General features: G+C 39.0%; 1 protein-coding gene across 4 annotated transcripts in view; it reads left to right on the top strand.

The window, feature by feature from the left end:
• Positions 1 to 1876: 1876 nt before the first annotated feature.
• hspa12a (heat shock protein 12A) overlaps positions 1877 to 19344 on the top strand; it is a 44679-nt gene continuing 27211 nt past the window's right edge. For all 4 annotated transcript variants that reach the window (XM_026356550.1, XM_026356547.1, XM_026356549.1 and 1 more), the window contains exon 1: positions 1877 to 2279. In XM_026356550.1, coding sequence (XP_026212335.1) covers positions 2240 to 2279 — 40 coding nt within the window. In that variant the 5' untranslated portion in view covers positions 1877 to 2239. The remainder of the gene's footprint in view (positions 2280 to 19344) is intronic.

Below are 19344 nucleotides of genomic sequence, written 5' to 3'. Positions count from 1 at the left end.
TTTTATTAGGATAAGAGAGGATTTGCAGGGGCAGGCTGTGGTCTTAATATAGAAGAAGATTTTAATTAAATATTTAAGCGTACCATGTATTCTTATTAAAACCACATTGTGTCTAGTGGATAGGTGGAATGATGTGGGATTTTCCTTGTGAGTTAAGGGGAGGAAATGGATAATTGGTAAACAATATCCACCTCACCTTAGAGAGACCTTTTACCCTAAATAGAAATATATGCTCAATAATTTATCTTGTGGTTTGTAAACTAAACAGTAAACAGGTCAGATGTACGGCGGCTGTGTGAAAAAACCTGGGACCCAAATTCCCACCTGACTGGCAGGTATCATGTGCCTTAATCCAGCTGTTGGTGCTATTCCGCGTTTTTTCAGCAAAGGCACTAGCTCTGTTGCTACAACATCTCAATACTCCAAAATACCACTGTAACAAGTGACAGATGGAGTTTGAGGACCGCATGTACATAGCTGCTATTGGGGTCCCTCGAGGTTTTCCCTACGTATGTAAGGCTAGAATCCAAATTGGTGGTAGATTTGAATAATTCCTTATGTGGTGGTTTACAATTAAGATAAGAATGTCAACTGGATAAATTATTTAACTTTATACTTATACAATCAACAGTGATTCTTGAGTTTTACAAGTGATGGATTCAAAGAAACAGCGGAGCAATTGGCTACAACATCAATAATGTGGTGGCAGAACCAAAATGACTTGGACATGTTAACATGTCATAAAATGACTTGTAGTGTTTCATACAAAACATTCAAGCCTGACCGAACAGCACCAGACGGCAGCATTACTTGAGCCTTATAAGACCTGACTGCACTGTCTGAAGAGCAACCTGAAAATTCAGAGGTTGTTGATCCTTTCACCTCCTTGTTTAAGAAATTGTTTGGGAGATGGAGCAGTCTAATCTCTTCTCTTCTAGTCTCTGTTGCGGTGGTGGCCGCCCTGGTGGTTGTATGTGGATGTTGCTGTATTACGTGCCTCCATTGAGCCACCAGACTCAAAAACATAGGACGGTTAACTCTACACACCAGTCTGTAATTGGTTCTATTTTCCAGAGCTTTTCCTATCACTGCTATGCTGCAGCTCTTCCTGTCCTTTCCACCATATGTTGAGCTTTACCAACCACATCTCCATTTTAAACATGTCAAAATCTAATTGTTTCATTAATTCATTTAACCAATGAGTGATTTAAAGTCACCACCTAATCTACCTACATACACTCCTCTCTGCAAGTATTATAACAGTTAGGCTTCCTTTACTGGAAACATTTTGGTTTGACATCAAAAGTTGTATATAAGATAAAAGACAAACATGTCTGCTTTTATTTCCAGGCCTTTACATCTGGATCGATGCACAACTTAGAGGAACACGTCTTATGTTGGAACCCACAAATTTTTCATGTGAGCCAAAGTATTGGAACAGATGGACTTAAAATAGATGATAGTTAGACTTAATATTTAGCTGCAAATCATTTGCTTGCAATAACTGTGACCCACTGACATCAGTAAACTTTTGCATTCTTCTTTTGTGATGCTTTTCCAGGCTTTTATTGCAGCCTCTTTCAGTTAAAGTTGTTTTGGAGGGTTACTCCCTTCAGTCTCCTCTTTAGCCGGTAGAATTCATGCGCAATATGGTTTTTTCATTCTAAAGTTGGACTTGTCCAATCTAAAACCTTCCACTTCTTCCCCCTGATAAACTCCTTTCTTGTTTTTGGGTTATTATCTTGCTGCATGATGAACGATACCCCAGTCAGTATGGTTTCATCTTCTTATGGTTCATCTTGCATCAAAATGCAGCCCAAGCCATGACATTACCTCCACTGTTTATTCAAATCTATGTGGACAGCACAGCATCTTTACCGGCTGTTGGGAGCAGCAGCAGCAGCAGCAGCAGCATTCCTAGCCAGGACAGCCGTGAATGTGATGGGAGGGGCGGACAGAGCAGCAGTCTGGGGTCCAATATCTCCTCTGCTCAGATCACTACCCCCTCTACTTCAAAAACCGTCGGACCTCATTTTTTCTCCATGTACCCTGTAACGCTTTTTGGATAAAACAAGAAGCTGCCAAAACCAAGTGAAGTTGAAGGGGCCATCGGATCGGATGAGGCTTTCCTGTTGATGTTTTTCCGTCTTTTGCCCGGTATCCCCACTAAAGCAGGAAAATTGCTTGGTGTAGCTGCATCGGAGAGAAGGCTCGAGAAGAGAGGAAGCAGCGGGACACAATGACAGAGAAACAAATGGCGACGGAGAAGATTGGAGCAGGTAGGAACGGGGCTGGGAGCAGTTTTTCTACTTTAAACAACGACCAGTTCTTACTGCAGTGCACGCGCGCGCACGTTTGGCTTTGGTGTGGTCGTCAGGAGGACACGGACACGCGCACTACAGCGCTATTCGTGGGGCTCCCGGAGGAAGTAATGGCTCCTGCTGCTCACACATGATGTTGCTGTGTGCAGCACTCGTACCTAACACTCGTGCTTCTTCGGCGTAGCTCTTCCTTGGCTTTCCAAGGGCAGCAGCTGGGGGGGCAGAGTTGTCTTTCCTCATGTGGCCGGTGGTTTCACACTGCTGGCATGGGTTAGGACAAACTAACGATTCACTTCGGTCCTCCATAACGGTGCAGAGTTTGGTCACATGACCCGTCCCATCGGAGATGTGACTCAATGCAGCAAAAAAGTCTGCACCGTGCGTTCAGGTGCTGCGGTGTTCATCACCCGCCCTGTCTGGCCAGAGCAGCTTTGTCTGCACGATGGCACAGCTTAGTCCAGCATCGTACTTACACGACTGACGACATATTTAAACCTCCCATTTTATTCTGGATTTCGGATCTCAAAGCACAGTTACGCTGCATCGTTTTCGAAATCCCCACATATAGCAGCCTACACTGTGCCACTAAGTGAACTTTTAGGTGTCTCCGTCATGATTTTACACTGATCAGGGCGAGGACGAGCAGTTTGCACCATTCCTATGTCATTCTACAAACTATGACTTTTGAAATGGTGCCAAGTGAATGACTTGCACATATGTCTACCTTCCGTAGATTGCACTGTCATGGGACGTTTAAAGAAGACATTTGAAATTAGGTTGAAACACTATTACAATACAACTACAATTTGTTGGTAGGAAGTTGTTTCCTTACAAGAGAAACTAGGGGCCTGGCAATGCTCCAGCGTTATGTAACATGTAGTGCTGGAGAGACTGATGTCCTGCAGGGACCAGGGCTTAATACAGGAGACTTTCTGCAACTTGAACTCCTAAAGCTAATAGAGGTCGTTTGTGTCAATAAACCTCTATCTTGTGGTATAATTAATAAAGTCACATTAGAAATATTGCAGACACCAACTTTCTTCTGGTGTCAGAACACACTGTTGATGTTAGATGATAGATATATGCCATTATTAGGTTGCTGTCAATGCTGTGTATAGACTGCAAACAGTTTCATTTGTGTTTAAGGTAGAGATTGTTTAGACATTTATAAAATGCCAAGATGAGGATAAACGTAGGGTTACACCTTGTTTAGCGTTCAAACACTTGGTGCAAGTGCTTTGTAAGTAATGTAGTCATCGCCAAGAGGCATGAATGCAGCATCCATTTGCTGATGCACCGCTTCCTAGCTGTCACACATTAACTTTTGGATTTTGCACAGTCATAATAAATGACAGCTAAAAGTCATATATTACAAGGACTGACTCTGAGCTTGACTGATAAATTATCATCTGGTCTGGAGATTTTTGTCACATTTTAGGTTTTATGATCCCATTTTACAACATAATTAAGTCCAATATGGTTGAGTTTCCTTGTCTAAATGTATTTATTCTAAAGCCGGTTAAGGAAGATCTATGTCCTAGCCAGAGGTTGTGCTAGACTATCTTGATCTACTTTATTTTCACAGAAAAACTTAATAATTTAGTGATGATCTAGTATTATCTTATTAAATAAGACATATTTAAAACTACTCCACTCTGCTTTGATCAGCCTACCCTCTTCCTATTCGCCTCTACCCATCACCGTCAGACTCTTATTGAGAACAAATGTCTGAAGACAACCAATTAATTGCAACAATGAACAAGTTAGTATTTGGAAATATTGACATACTTTAAGCTGTTTGCAATGAACAAATCAAATGCAAACCAATTTAATTTTTAGCTAATTCACTAAAAATAAATTTGTTTCTTAAGAAACCCTAAGATAGATGTGTTTCATGACTTTGCTCATACCTCTATTCTTATATTGATGAATCACATCGTCTTCGTAGTTGAAAGCACATTCTAGTTGTTCCTATTTAGCTCCTGTCTTTCAAAAATAATGTGACAACGGTGTTGACCCTTTCTGTGTATTTTTACAGTAAATAAAAGCATATATCAACTTGTGTGTATGTAATGCCCAATTAAAAGACAATACAGTCATTGCATAAAAAAGTAAATATTATCACCCACAAGCAACAACAATCACTAACAAGCTAGAAGGCTAATATGCTAACAAACTAACGGGCTAACAAGCATTGAGTCGTCAGTTTATTAATATCCATTTTATTAGTTATGTCAATATAGGTAATTGATAAACAACTTGTTATTGGGGAAACAGATGCTTTTACGGTGGATCAAGCTGAAATGGTTGTGTATACCAAATGTCAATGCATTTAATATAAAGATTAAATATGTAATTAGTCTATTAGGTTTCATGAACAAGCATGGACTCTCATCCCCACCCAGTGAACTAGTCAGGTCCTGGAAAAAGTCACCCCACACAGAACCAGCTTTAGTTGATCATTTCTAATATATAACCTAACACTACTAAAAAAACATATCTATACATGGTCAATGGAAAGTATATGTTGAGCTATCAACATATACCTGCCAACGAGAGAAAGTGAATAAATGCAAAAAAAAAAAAAAAAAAACAATTTAGAGAATGAATTAAGAATGAGACGCTGAACTTTGTGCAGTGGAAAAAATGAAAACTTTATTGATCTAATGGTCTGGACCAAAGTACAATTGATTAATTGAGAATGGTTAGTTATAGCTGATGTGTAGGACACCCCAGTGTGAGCAGTTTCTAGTTCTCAAAGGTTTCAGTGGTGACCAGGTGACCAACATTAATAGGGAGATGCCAGAAGTGTGTAATAGGGAGATGGTAGCAGGACAGAGATCATCTCCTGGGAACAACAAAGCTTAGGTGTGTGGCTGGAGGGTTTTGCTGGTCAGATGTTGCAGGCTGGGTTCAGAACTCAGGTGTCAGCGCAACGCTATGTGTTCTTGCAAAATGGGTTCTGGCAATGTTTACATGAATGGTTGCTCCTCTGCTGACTATCAAGAATATACCATTGTTTTGCCTTAATAAGTACAAAACAAACTTAATAAAAGAAGACCTATAGAAGTTAAAATGCAAAAATATATTTAAAATAGCATAGTGGACTAAAGAGAACTATAGGAGAAATAAGTTACTACGACAAAGTAAGCTAGAGTAAGAAAAAAACTAAAGACTGTACAAAAGAAAGAAACTTGACTAAGCAGGACTAAATAGGACTTCCTGATTGAGGGCTGGATTGCCCTTTTAATACCTGGGGCGTCCATGAGGGAGCAACATAAGATGCACAGGGGAGGATAGAATAAACACAAAGGAAGTTCCCTTTATCCACTGTGCCTAAATTCATGTGGCAATATGTCATTTTACCAATATACTTTCGTATATTCAGTACAATTAAAATTCCAGATTTTTGCTGAAAAGGGCTTAACCAAAGGTTTGGAGTAGTGTCATTATCTTATATTTTGCCGCATTCATCTTACCCTCTACCTTAACAAGCCTTCAAAGGGCCAGCTGCCGAGAAGCATCCCCACAGCATGATGCTGCCACCACCATGTTTCACAGTGGGGATGGTGTGTTTGTTGTAATGTGCAGTGTTTGGTTTGCACCAAGCATCTTGTCTGATGGACAAAAAGCACCATTTTGGTCTTGACCAAAAAACCCTCTTCCACTTGCCTCTTGGCAAACTCAAGTCATGATTTGACATGGGTTTTTTTCAATAGTGTCTTTCTTCTTGCCACTCTCCCATAAAGCCTTGGTGAAGAACCCCGACAACAGTTTTTGTATGTACAGTCTCTCCTATCTGTGGCGGCCTAGTGGCTCAGTGGGTAGATCATCTGCTTTGGATGCAGAAGGTTCAGGGTTCAAACCCCGTCACAGACACCAGGTGTGTCCTTGAGCGAGACACTCCACGCTAGCTCCCCGGGCGCTGTATGTAGCTGCCCACTGCTCCCCCCAGGGGGATGGGTTAAATGCAGGGGACCAATTTCGTCTGTAACATGTAAATGTGACAAATGACAAATAAAAGTGTTTCTTCTTTCTTCTCAGTTGTGGAAGCTTGTAACTCCCTCACAGTAGTCATAGGTGTGTTAGTGGCCTCTCTCACTAGTCCTTCTTGCACGGTCACTCAGTTTGTGTGGACGCCCTGTTCTAGGCAGGTTTAGACATGTACCATATTCATTCCATTTCTTGATGAGCAATTACACTGAACTCTGAGGGATGTTCAGTGCCTTGGAGTTTTTTTCTTTTCAATAACCTGTTCTCTGAGTTGCTGGGAGTGTTCATTTGTCTTCATGCTGTAATTAAGGTGATCCCCATTTTACTGATTGTGGAACTTCTAGCACCAAATATCTGAACCTCTGTTGGATTACGTTAGTCATATTGGGGGGGTGAATATTAATGCAAACATTGATTTCACCTCATATGTTTTTATTTAATTGACATTACTTTGTAGAAACCTGTTTTCACATTAATGAGGCATTTTTTTATATGTTATTTGTCAAAGTCGCCAACTTTTATTGACCATGATTGATTTATAAAATCAATAAAAGGATAAAACATCCAAGGGGGTGAATACTTTTCATAGGCACTGTAGTTTGTCCTGTCTCTGTGAAACATCGTGGTGTCCTGTGTGAACTTTTGAATAAAGAATGTGTTTTACACACACAGCACACTTTAGTGGACACTCCAACTGGACAGGGTGTGAATTATTTAAAGTTACAGTAAAACACACTCAATGTTGCAATGTGTCAGAAAGATGACCAGCAATGAGATTATTTCTGGTATGGTTAAAAACAATTCGAAAAATATTTGGTTATTGTGAACATATCTTCTGACAGAGGTTTAACATGTGTGATATAAATTACTACGTTTGAAGGAAAATTAGGTCTCTCTCATCTATATGAAGGTCAGTTTTTCACTCCACCTTTCATTGTAGCTTCTGTATTTGCATACAGACCTGCACACACATTTCATTTTGTGATTTTTTGGGGGGGATTCAGACCCCCCAAAAAGCATCAGCTGACAGATAACTTACACTACACCTTCTATACAAAGTGTTACTTTAATGTAAAGCCAGCACACATAGGCAATTGATAGGTCCCTTTTACATCAAGAAATATTTATATTTATATATATATTTACATTATATATCATATTATATATTTCCTGGACATTACATCAAATTTGCAGGCATCAGGGAGCTTTTATTAGTTTGCATGAGATTACAATCAGAGAATGTTTGATGTAGCCTTTGCTATGAAACCAGCCAAATGTGTGTAGGAATATATGATTTAGAGTATGTGCATACCTGTTATTGTCAACCACTGACACCTTGAGCTCTCATTGTTGTAGAGAAGATGTAATTGTAATGCAGTTCCTTATGTGTATATTCTTGTGTAAGATTAGCCAATCAGGTGTATTTTTGTAGAGTAGTGGCCAATCAGAAGCTCTTTCCTTTGTAAGTGAGCTGGCATAGTTTTTTTGGGGGAGAACTACCGTCTTGCCCCTCATATCTTGAGAAAGTTTCTGCTTTTCATGTGGAAACTGCTGTAATGTGAGTCAAATCCCTACTGTGCTACACTGTTGATCAACACAGGTTCCCTTTCTCACTCCCTGCTGTTGTAGGATAACCTTGAATTCTGAGACCTTCCTTGTATCCTGGTGGGGTAGGATGTACTGTTTAACACTCACTCATAACATTACTGCATTTAGGCCCCAACGATCCAAAAAAACAAACTGAGTGATAAATCTTGAGCCAAGGTTATTTTAAAAAGACATTTATGCACTTTATTGTTGCGTTATTTTTCATTCTATTTCCATTTGTTTTGAGGGAATTTCACTGAGGCTAGCTGCCGTGTTTTTGTCCTGTAATTGTAAATGTTCAATACTCCTGTTCATTCAACCTTATATGTGTGTTAATATACTCTTTATTGATATTCACACTTGGCTCATATACATTCCAGTTCTTTTGATATTGGCCTCAAATACTCCAATTTGATAAACATTTACACTGAACAATTGTCTGTTCTATCTGTAATATAAAAGCAGATGGTCATACACTTTTCCCTGCTGTATGTATTGCCATTTACTGCCATTTGTAAAATATCTCTCTTTCACAGATATAGAACTAGATTCAAATAATTATTAAATAATGATTAATGATGATTAATGATTAAATAAAAAAATATTTTCAATTATATTAAAGATACATTTTTATTTTAGCTTTTGCTGTTTTGTTTTAGTTGGTTGAGCAGTTTTTCATAAATGGCAGGGTCAGTGGTATAACTTCTGGTTCCTCTTGGCCACATCGCACAACTATTTAACAGTTACAAATTAGAGATAAAAATTTTAAACTTAAATTAGCATTTTAAATGTTTGAATTATTATAAGATGTAAGTATTAAAAAATTTAAAACGTTTCTGAAACAACTACAGTGGCAAGAAAAAGTATGTGGTTTTCTGCATTAATTTGTCATCATACTTTATCTGATCTTCATCAGATAAAGTATTAACAAATACTGAAATAATACCACCAAAAAATCTAATCTTTCATGTCTTTTGTATTGAGAACAACCATGAACATCATAGTGCTAGCGCCAAAAGTATGTGAACACTTGGAATAATGACCTCAAAATAGCTAACTCGAGTCAGGTGCCAGCATACCTGGAGTCTTGTGTGGACTAGAACTACCTTGACCGACAAAAACACTCAAACCTTTTGAGTTTGCTTCACTCAAGAATAATATGCTTATATGAGCCACGCCTGGCCAAAAGGAGCTTTCAGAGGATCTATGATCAAGAATTGTTGATTTACATAAAGCTGGAAAGGATAACAAAGTGATTTCAAAGACTTTAGAAGTTCACCAGTCTACAGTTATACAAACAATCTACAAATGGAGACACTTTAGGACTGTGGCTACTCTACGAAGAAGTGGGTGGCCAGTCAAAATGACTCAAAGAGCAGAACAAACTATCATTAATGAGGTAAACAAGCAACTCCAAGTGACAGCCAAAGATTTGAAGGCATCATTGGAACTGGCTAAGATATGTGTTCATGAGTCTACAGTAGGTAAAACATTGAACAAGCAAGGTCCAGCTTGCAATGATTGGGGGGATAATGAATGCCGAAGTGTATCAAAAAAATCTTCAGGATAATGTGAGAATGTCTGTACGTCAGCTGAAACTCTGTAGAAGTTGGGTGATGCTACAGAATAATGACCCAAAACACACAACAGATTTATTGATAGAGTGCAGTGGCCGGGAGGAATTGTAGACCTGGATGAATGTCCGTGGCTGTGTATGTGTGTGCAAGCATGTCTTTACTTCCTTGTGTAGACATATTTTGTTTAAATGCTGTTTTTGTGAGGATATTTTGGTGTAGCGAGGACATTTTAGTCCTCACAGCTTTAAAGAGTATTTTGGGGGTTAGAACTAGGTTTTGGTTAGGGTTAGGATGAGGGTTAGGGAACAGGGCTGAGGCCAGGTAATGTACAGTTACCTCCAAAAGTATCGGAACAGTGAAGCTAGGTTCTTTATTTTTGCTTTAGACTGAAACATTTGGGTTTGACATAAAAGATTAATATAAGAGAAAAGATCGACATTTCAGCTTTTATTCGCAGGTGTCTGGATCTGATACACAACATAGAAGACTTTTTGTACCACCCATTTTCCAATACTTTTCAAGGGGAGTGTATGTGTGTAAGCAAAAGCGGAGACAGGACAGGAGAGGTATGTGAGTAGTATGTGTGTCTGGGTGTGTGTGGGTGCATACACAGAGGGAGAAGCAGGAGGAAAACCAGGACCACAAGAACAAAAAAATGACTTGGATCATGACACACGAAGCAGCCTACTGTTGTGCTGGTTAAAAGATTTATTTTAAGAGGGTCCAATAGTGATAAGGGAAAAGAGCTGTAGTTGAATAGGTGGGTGCAGAGTGAGGAAGCAGAGAATTCTGGATGTTGTAGTCCCAAAGGTGAGTAACATACAGAGGACTGAGTGAGTAGGAAGCCAGGAGTAGTGGAGGTACATGTGGTTTCAGGTGAGTCTAGGGAGAAAACTGGAGATGTCTAAAGCAGGGAATCAGAGCAATATCCAAACTCAGTAGTTATGTCAGAAAACAGGTCAACACCAGAAGAACACATACAGCCAGGGAGGTCCAAGAAACAGGTTAACAGGAGAGGTCATATCAAGGTCAGTGAATAACTTACAGTGGCAAGAAAAACTTGTGAAGCTTTTGGACTTTCATGGTCTTCTGCATTAATTTGTCATAAAATGTGCTCCGATCTTCATCTAAGTCACAATAATAGAAAAACACAGTCTGCTGAAAATAATAGAACACAAACATATGTTTTCATGTTTTTATTGAACATAACATGTAAACATTCGGAGTGCAGGGTGGAAAAAGTATGTTGTTATACAGGTTGAACCACCTTTGGCAGTAATAAACACAAGCAAGCACTTGCTGTAGCTTTGGATTAGACTTGCATATGGGCCACTCCAAAAATTAGATTTTGTGTCTCTGAGTCATTTTGTAGTAGATTTGATTTACTTTGGTGTTTAGGGAAATTGTACTGCTGCATCACCCAACTTCTTCTGAGGTTCAGCTTGCAGACAGACACCCTGACAGTATCCTGTAGCATACCTTGCTAAACTTAGGAATTTATTCTCTTCTCCACAAAGGCAAAATTTCCAGGTCCAAAGGCAGAAAAACAGCCCCAAATCAAGATGCTTGCTCCACTGGACTACACAAATGGGCTGATGTTTTCATGTTTGGTACAGGGTTGTCAATTTACATTGTTCTTCTCAAATTCGAATTTTTGTTTAATCTATCAACAAGATATTTTTCCAAAACTATTGTGAGGTTTCAGGGTAGTCTTTGGTAGGCTTCTGGTGTGCATTGTTTTTGTTATTTTTGTTTTTTTGAGAGCAATGGCTCCTGCCATGAAGCCCATACCTGTTCAATATTTTGCATACGGTTGACTCATGAACAGAGCTTCCCACAATTTCTAAAACTTTGTGCCAAATTATACACATCTACTTGTTTGTGTTTCGTCTTAACTACTTCTTTGTTACTTTCCTAAAAGCACACAATGTTTGTGAAGTAGAATCCAGCTCATGTAGTGTACGACTTTTACATATAAAAAAGTCTTTATAAAAGTATAAGGTTTGTACATAGAACATTCATGCTTGGGTTTGCCGGCTTTCTTCTGTTTCTACAGCAACTTCCCTTTTTCAGTTATAGATTGGTCTACAGCGACCACTTCAGTGTTGGAAAGCAACAGCATGAAAGGATGAACACATTGCTTGACATAATTATATATTGTATTATCATGGTTTTAGGTGTGTTGAAAATGTTATATGTATTATATATAAAAGGAGAAATGAAATATTTTTTTCCGCATTGTAACCATATATTGGAGGCGATTACAGCATGGGGGTGGTGCTCCATACAGGCTATCATATAAGAGCTGGGTAAAGAGGGAGGAAGCAGCATTTATTTGGAAAACAAACATTTGTAAAAAGTGTGACACAACTCTGAATATATTTTACTTGTGCTAACTCAATAAGTGGTTTGTTAACCTTTATAGTTTGTTTCAAACTATAAAGGTTTAGATATTGCGCACTGGTGCGCATACTAGTGATAAACTGTATGTCATAGAAGCATCACAAAATACATGGAAAATAGTAATATATAATAATATAATATAATATAATAATAATGTATGTTGAGGTCACGCAGGGCTGGAATGAACTAAGATTAATGTAGTCCTGTAATAAATCATGTTCACATTTATTCATTTGGCAGACGCTTTTATCCAAAGCGACTTACAAGTAGGGTACAAGGGTAGGCAGGGTAAGCGTGAGGAGGTCTTGACTAAGGACCCCTACTGGAGGTAGGCCACAGCTGGGATTCAATCCCCAGTCTCCCACATGGAAGGCAGTGATCTAACCACTACACTAACCAGCCGCTTTTTAATGTTTAACATCCATCAAATTTATTTAAACGCATCCCATACATGTTGCAAATTCCTGAATAGTACTGGGTAATAAATCAATAAAGGCAATTCTCAGAAAATAACTATTGATGGAACGTCACACAAGAACTTGAAGACATGGCTGATGTAATGTTGGTAAAACTGGTTTTATTCATGTTTTGACAGAAAGCAGTATAATGAAAATTATGAGCGGCATGCACAGCAATACATCAAGATAAAAAAGCAAATGATGACTGAAAAACAGCAACAGCATAACCAAAGAAGACATTCTAACAGACACAGCCCATGAGTTAAAAGTCAAGGTGATGAGAGCACCCTTGTTGCTGATTGGTTAGCCAATCAGTTAGGTTAGTTAGGTGAATTCTGACTCTAACCCTGACCTGAAAACAAGAAAAGAACCTGATCCTGAGGGCTCCAAAGCTTTAGTGCTCATAGTCGTTGGGTAATAAGTTGGAGCAAGTTGGAAGGAGATTTCAGCTTCATTTGTAATTAGAAATGGCAAAAAATACTTTGGTTGAAACTTAATACAAACATTCTAAATAAAATGAAAAAATAATCACATATGAGTGAGTACCTTGGTGTTTTGTGGTTGGCAAATATTATTACTGAGAATGACGTGTTGAAAGAGGAGTCGGTACAATAGAGATCTATTTTTGTCTGGGTTAAGACAATTGTCTTCAGTAACCACAGATTATTTCAGCTGAGCTTTTGTTGTAATCAGTTTTCCATTATAGACAGGCAGGAAGGAAAGCCATTGTTCAGCAGAGAGTGTTAAGGCATTTCCTCAACGCGTGACAAAAATGCTCTGCCCTCTTCAGGAACCTGCCTTATTTATTCTGTCGGACTTCTCTTTTCATTGTTTCTTCACTGGGACAATAAATGTGTGACCTTCTACAATGACTCTGATTAGGGCTGTATTAAGAAATATGATGATACAATACATATAATGAAATATGGGTGAGGATATGGTAGTATGCTGATATATATTGAGATACTGTAAGCAAGGTGACAGAATGGAAATTATAACTCAATAATCTTGTTCCGATAATTTAATATTTGATGTTTATATGTACAGGAAGTACACATACACTATTATTTTGTGCTTCCATTGTGCTTTATTGAATTGATGTCTAGAGTTTATTCACTGCAAAGGTCAATGAGTATGTTTACATCCACTCAAGAAACCTGGTAATTGAAAATCTAAGTAAACATGCAGTAGATTAGTAATCTTTTCCTCTACCATGGCCTGTTTTTAGAAGCATACTATACTGATTTTAACTGTATGGAGACAGAAAAAAATGCTTCCCCACTGAGTGCATGTCAATACACTAATTAAGAGATAATAGTAAGCCTTATCTTATGAGTCCTATATATCTTTACATCACAACTGTCAGGGAAACCTGGTTACAATCGGGGTAGGGGATTAGAGAAATCTGATTACCCCAGGTAGATTTCTCCCAGAGAACTTTAAATACTCTGCGATGTATACGCACAACTGTGTATCTAATCTGCTTTTTAAAAGCATGCATGTGCATAACAAAGGCAGCAGGCACTCACCACTCTACTACTATCAGCTAAAAAGTGCGGCTGGATGAGAGATCATTACACAGAATGATGCTGACCAAAATCCACTTAAACTGAAACCAACACAAAGTGCCCCGTAGACAAGGTGTATTTCTTTGATTCAGACAGTTTGTGCTGTAAAAAGTAGCATTACCTGTCTGCGCTGTCAGTCACACATACACACACACACACACACACACACACACACACACAAAAACAAGCACTTAAGAAGCCGTATTTTCTGTCTCCATACAGCGAAAATCTGTGAGTCATGCTTCCAAAATCAGGCCAAGGTAGAGGAGAAATCAGATTATCCTCTACTGCATATATACGCAGATTTCCAGTAACCAGGTTTCTTGATTGCAGGTAAACTTGTTCCCCAAGTGCCCGAGAAACCTGGTTTCTCTGTTACCTAGTTAGTGAGTGCATGACTGACATATTAAAGCCAGTTGGAACAACAACTTCCAGATGACTATGAAAGGATTAATGACTCAATAACTCCACAGGGTTTAGTCTGCTTTTCCAGCCTTAAATAACCTAAAATCCAGTTGCCACAGTATTTTTTGGGACAAATGTGACTTTATTATGACTGAGGATCTTCACAGACATACAGAACTATCATTGAAGTTTTACATTGTGCAGATCTGTGTGCATGGTATGTGTGGTTATCTATGTGTGTGAAGTGGGCTTAGCTTGCATCAGGCGCTTTCTTTACACTGGGCTGATGGCCAGGAGGACGCAGTCAGCCGGAGAGAGAAGCATTTCTCTCTCTGCATGGCATGAATGAATGGGAGCTCTGATGAGAAGGAGAAACAGTGCAATCTCTCCCTAAACTCATATTGCGGTTGCTTTTATGAATATGGCTCTTGTGTTTATGCTTTATCTTACTATGCTGCAGTGAATTTAATGAGGCTTCTATTCTGCTGTCATGATCTTTGTCTTCCTATTGGGTAGCAGACTTAGAGACCACTGTATTCTGAAACAGGCTGCTATTGTCTTTTATGATCCTTTACAGGACCTCTATTATCAACAAATTTGTGTTTTGGTCTTAAATATTACATAGGGGGTACATATGTAATTACTGATTAGCATATCTGCATCATGTAGCTGTTAGAATTAGGGGAAAATGTGAGGACAACTTGAAAAATTGATTTTTGCGTAAATGGCTATGAGATACAATCGACAACTCATTTTTAACGGATTGCATTGTATGCCAACAAAAGACAAGTGATTAGAAAATGACATCATGTATGAACAACACATGCTTCTTACGTGACCTCAGATGAGGTATAAGAGGTACTAGAGCAATTGTTGGATGGTAGAAAAATATCTAAAGATCGGTCTCCCTTTTTTTGAGGGAATTGACAAAGTGTAACTTCTCTATCCAAATCCCTTTTTTTCATTCTTCAAAAATTTTCAAACCACTTTTGCCACTTTGTGGTCACCCATCAATCCCTTTGAGAAAAGATTTCTGAAAGTATGTACCCTTAGCCCCATGTTTTAACCACAATTGCAGCTTGCCTCTTTCTATGACAGCCAGCTTTTCACCCTGCCTTTGTTTGGCAGATTTCTTTCTCAAAGCAGAAGTGCCTCATCACTTTTCTAACCAGCCTTTGTGTCTCAGGTCTCTGGGTAACAGTCATTTGGAAAATAGATGGAATGTGGGGCCAAGAGGAACTAACTGGTCCTGCTAAGAGAAGAGAAAATAAGTCTTCACATCCGTTTCTGCTGCATTATGAATGCATCAATGCTATAAATAAAGACTTATTGGACATTGGACAAACTTCCTTCAGCATATACTAGTTTATACAGACACGACAGATTAGACCCACTGTCAACTGTCAGATTTGACATTGTACAGTATGTGCTTACTGTATGTTACAGCAGCTCCTCTCTTTGTGTGTTGTGTGTGTTGAGTTTTTGTTGTCTTCTTCCAACTTGTGGTGTGGGCTTTTCTGGGGTGATGGGTAGGAGTGAACTTACTGGGACCTTTCTGATCTCCTGCATTTGTGAGAGGACCTTTGGCGACCTTGCCAGGAGGTACATTAGCAATTCGCTCTTCAGAACACAGTTCTGATCCCAAGAAGAAGATCCTGAGGAGATGGAGGTGTGGAGCAGGGCAGAAGAGTCATTTGCTCTGATCACAGACCAGACTGGATATGACTAAAGGAATTCAGACCTGATGAACAGGCAAACAAGGCCCTGCTGTCATCTGACTTCTTGGTCTCCATTGCTTCCAGCAAACTCAAGTAACCTGGATAAACTCAGACTGATCTGGATAATTTCTCAACTTAAAGTCACCTTTAAGTAATCTCACCTCTCTAATTAAATATTATTATGCTTTTGATCTACTCTGTATTTTTGTACTATATTTTAGAATTATTCTAGATTAGTTCTGTTGTATTTAACTATTAATGCACTTTAACTCTGCTGCTCTATTATTATTTTGTCCTCCCAGAGCTAAAAGTGTAACTGACAGTCACATTGCTTACTGTTCCATTACTTGCATTGATCTCTTGGGTTTAAAAAAAGAGATTCTAACTATTAGGGGTTGTTTGCTTCTGTTATACTGTAGCTTTATTGTTATTGCACAAAGTTAGTGCTTATCACTACTATCAATAATACCAGAGCTGGAAAGGTTGTTGGCCAGATAAAGCACATATGAGTGGACGAAATGTTTGTCATCATGCTAAATGTCTCTTATTTTATTTATTTATAATTTTTTTTTTAACTATTTTAGAAAAATCTGAAAGCAGACATTTTCCTCTTGTATTGTTTGATTGCTACAGAAGTATAGGTTTAGGTTAAATTGTTAGGTTGATTCTAATCCTGACTCAAGACAATTCTGAACTTCAAGTGCTTATCGGGCATGTAACATACAATAAATTACCACAAAATTGAAGACTTAATTTTAATTAAGCTTAATTAATTAAGCTTAAGAACTTTGTATACAATTAGTTGTATAGCATTAAAAGGAGATCAAAGAGTAGGAATTCATAGCTGCGTAAAACTCAATAAGGTGATTTTTGTTATTACTTGGAGTTAAACGAAGTAAATTAGCACAATAAGAACGAATGGTTGAGGCACAACCTGGCAATACAGAGCTTCTGATGTTATTTACTACAAGAGAAATAACTTTACTTCTGTCATCGTGATTTGATTTTTATGGGCATTGTTGGGAATAAAACCTCAAGGTTATAAAGGTGATTTTGGGAATGCTCTAGTGGAGCTGTGGAGAGACGAAGAGACTGGATCTAGATGGAATCTAGCCACAGGTGGTCTGTAATTCTGCACCATAATTGCCTGGCAAAGTGTATTATGGGTCTTCAGACCACTCATCCACTCAGTAGGGGTGGACAAGAGAAAAGGGTGAGTGAGGCGAAAAAATAGGATGGATAACATGATGTCCCGCCGTGAGACAATTCTGCCAGACACTTACAATACGTCAAAGGAGTATTATTGTGTGCATTCAAAGAACACATTCTGTGAAGGCCATTAAGCCACACCAATGAAAATAATGGTAGTAAATGGGGAGACAATCTCCAATTCAATTGAAATGTCATTGTGTTTAAAAGACAGATGCAACAGATGTTTTCTGCTGTTAGGATAGCATAGATGATGTCAGTGAGCAGCTCTGGACCAGAAAGGGATGCATCTTTTCTTCTTTCAGACATTAATTTCCTTTCAATTTTCAGAGTTAAGGGCCACCAGCAGGACATAACTTCTGATATAATTTGATGTCCAGTGTCTGGTTCTATGCCAATTTGGTTATACAGACAGCATCCATTGTCCAACCAGAACCTCACAAAAGTTCCTCACTTCATTTCCTTTATAGTCACAAGATACAAAAGGCAAATTATTCCACAAAGTTTAGCCAGGATGAAACAGAGGACCAAGTAGATTTTTAGTGACCTGACTAGTCAGTCTTAGTAGCAGCTTGGTCTTACTTTTAGTCACTGCTGAAGCTTAGTAAACTGCTGTACTGCTTAACTGGAAGTTGAGTTAGATCCCAATTTCTTTGATTTGGGTCTGATTACTTTCCCCATTTCTCCATTAACTCAGACTGAAGGTGTATTCACCAGCTGTACTAAGTTGCTAATAGAACTGTTGAACTCACCTTGACTATTGAGAATTACTCAGAGACCATTTATATATACTGTGCCACTTAGAGGTAGGCTATTTTCTCTTTCCCCTCCTGAGCATGAGGCTATGTCAAAATATATCTCTGATGCACTTAAGGCAGGTCTCTATTGCCCCTCTTCCTCTTCAGCTGGTGCAAGATTTTTCAAAATTCAGAATTGATCAAAATTCTGATTTTCTCCCTATCTAAGATAGAAATGAGGCAGAGAAAATCAGTCCATGGTCTAGTTCCTGAGGTTCATCATATCAGCAGGGAGTATTGAAATGGGTCCAGCAAGGGTTAAGACAGTTTTGTTTTGGCCCACTCCTGACAACAGAAAACCGGTTCAGATGAGAACTTCTACTGTATTGCTTCAGCTGCATTGCTGCCCCACTTTATCAACTCACACCCCTTGCCTGTTCCCCATAGACCCAGGACACATATTTCTTTGATTTCATTACTACCTCATGAGGTAACACAACCACCATCGTAAAAAAAATGTCTTAACTGGCCCATTTTGTCCCCCTACTCAAGCCCTCTGCCAGAGAAACCGCCTACCTTCCATCCGGAGTGCAACAGCCAGGTGGAGAGACTAAACAAGCAGCTTAGAGTACAAGGTCAATGTCCTGTCCGCTCATGCCCTGGCTGTTGCATGGTGTGGCTACGGGCTCGCTGTACTCTTCTTCAGACTGGGCTAACCTCTGCCATTCTGCAGCCCCCACTTATCAGCCTTGCCAGAGGATCTAGCTCTCCTCTTGGGTAGTTGGCCCCGCGTACTGTGGGCCCCTTTCCAGTCCCCAAGGTCATCAATCCTGTGGCGGTCCGTCTGCGTTTACCCAGGCCTCTGGGTATTCATCCAACCTTCCATGTATCCAGATTCAAACCAGTCCTTTCCAGTCAGCTTGTTTACTTACCTTGCTCTCCTTCCCAGATCCCAGTTGCCAACTGCCAGGACATCGCTACAATCTTTTATTATTTTCCAATTGTACAATAAAATCCATTCTTACTCTAGTTTCTGCATCTGGCATTTTAATCAGGTCCATCATATTAGCAATCATTACAGAAGGTATTCCTGTGATATCATGTTTACGAGGATAACTTGAATGGGGGCACAAAATGAAATAGCCACACAAAAAAGGGAAAATATAAAAAGTCAGATGATCATTCTGAGTCTCTAGAGTTCTTTATGTCAAAAGACAGACCCCACTTTTTTCACAATCAAGAAACATGTCACCCAGTTAAGTGACTCATTGCAAAACATACTGTTTCTCTTCTATTCAGCAACTCACATTTAGTCATTTGGCAACTTACAAGGTACAAGGCAATGGCAGGGTAGGCATAAGGTGGTCT

Source organism: Anabas testudineus, chromosome 15 (assembly GCF_900324465.2).
Source record: "Anabas testudineus chromosome 15, fAnaTes1.2, whole genome shotgun sequence".
NCBI lineage: Eukaryota > Metazoa > Chordata > Actinopteri > Anabantiformes > Anabantidae > Anabas > Anabas testudineus.
The sequence above is the reverse complement of the archived record's forward strand: the minus strand, read 5'-3'. Positions and strand labels throughout refer to the sequence as shown.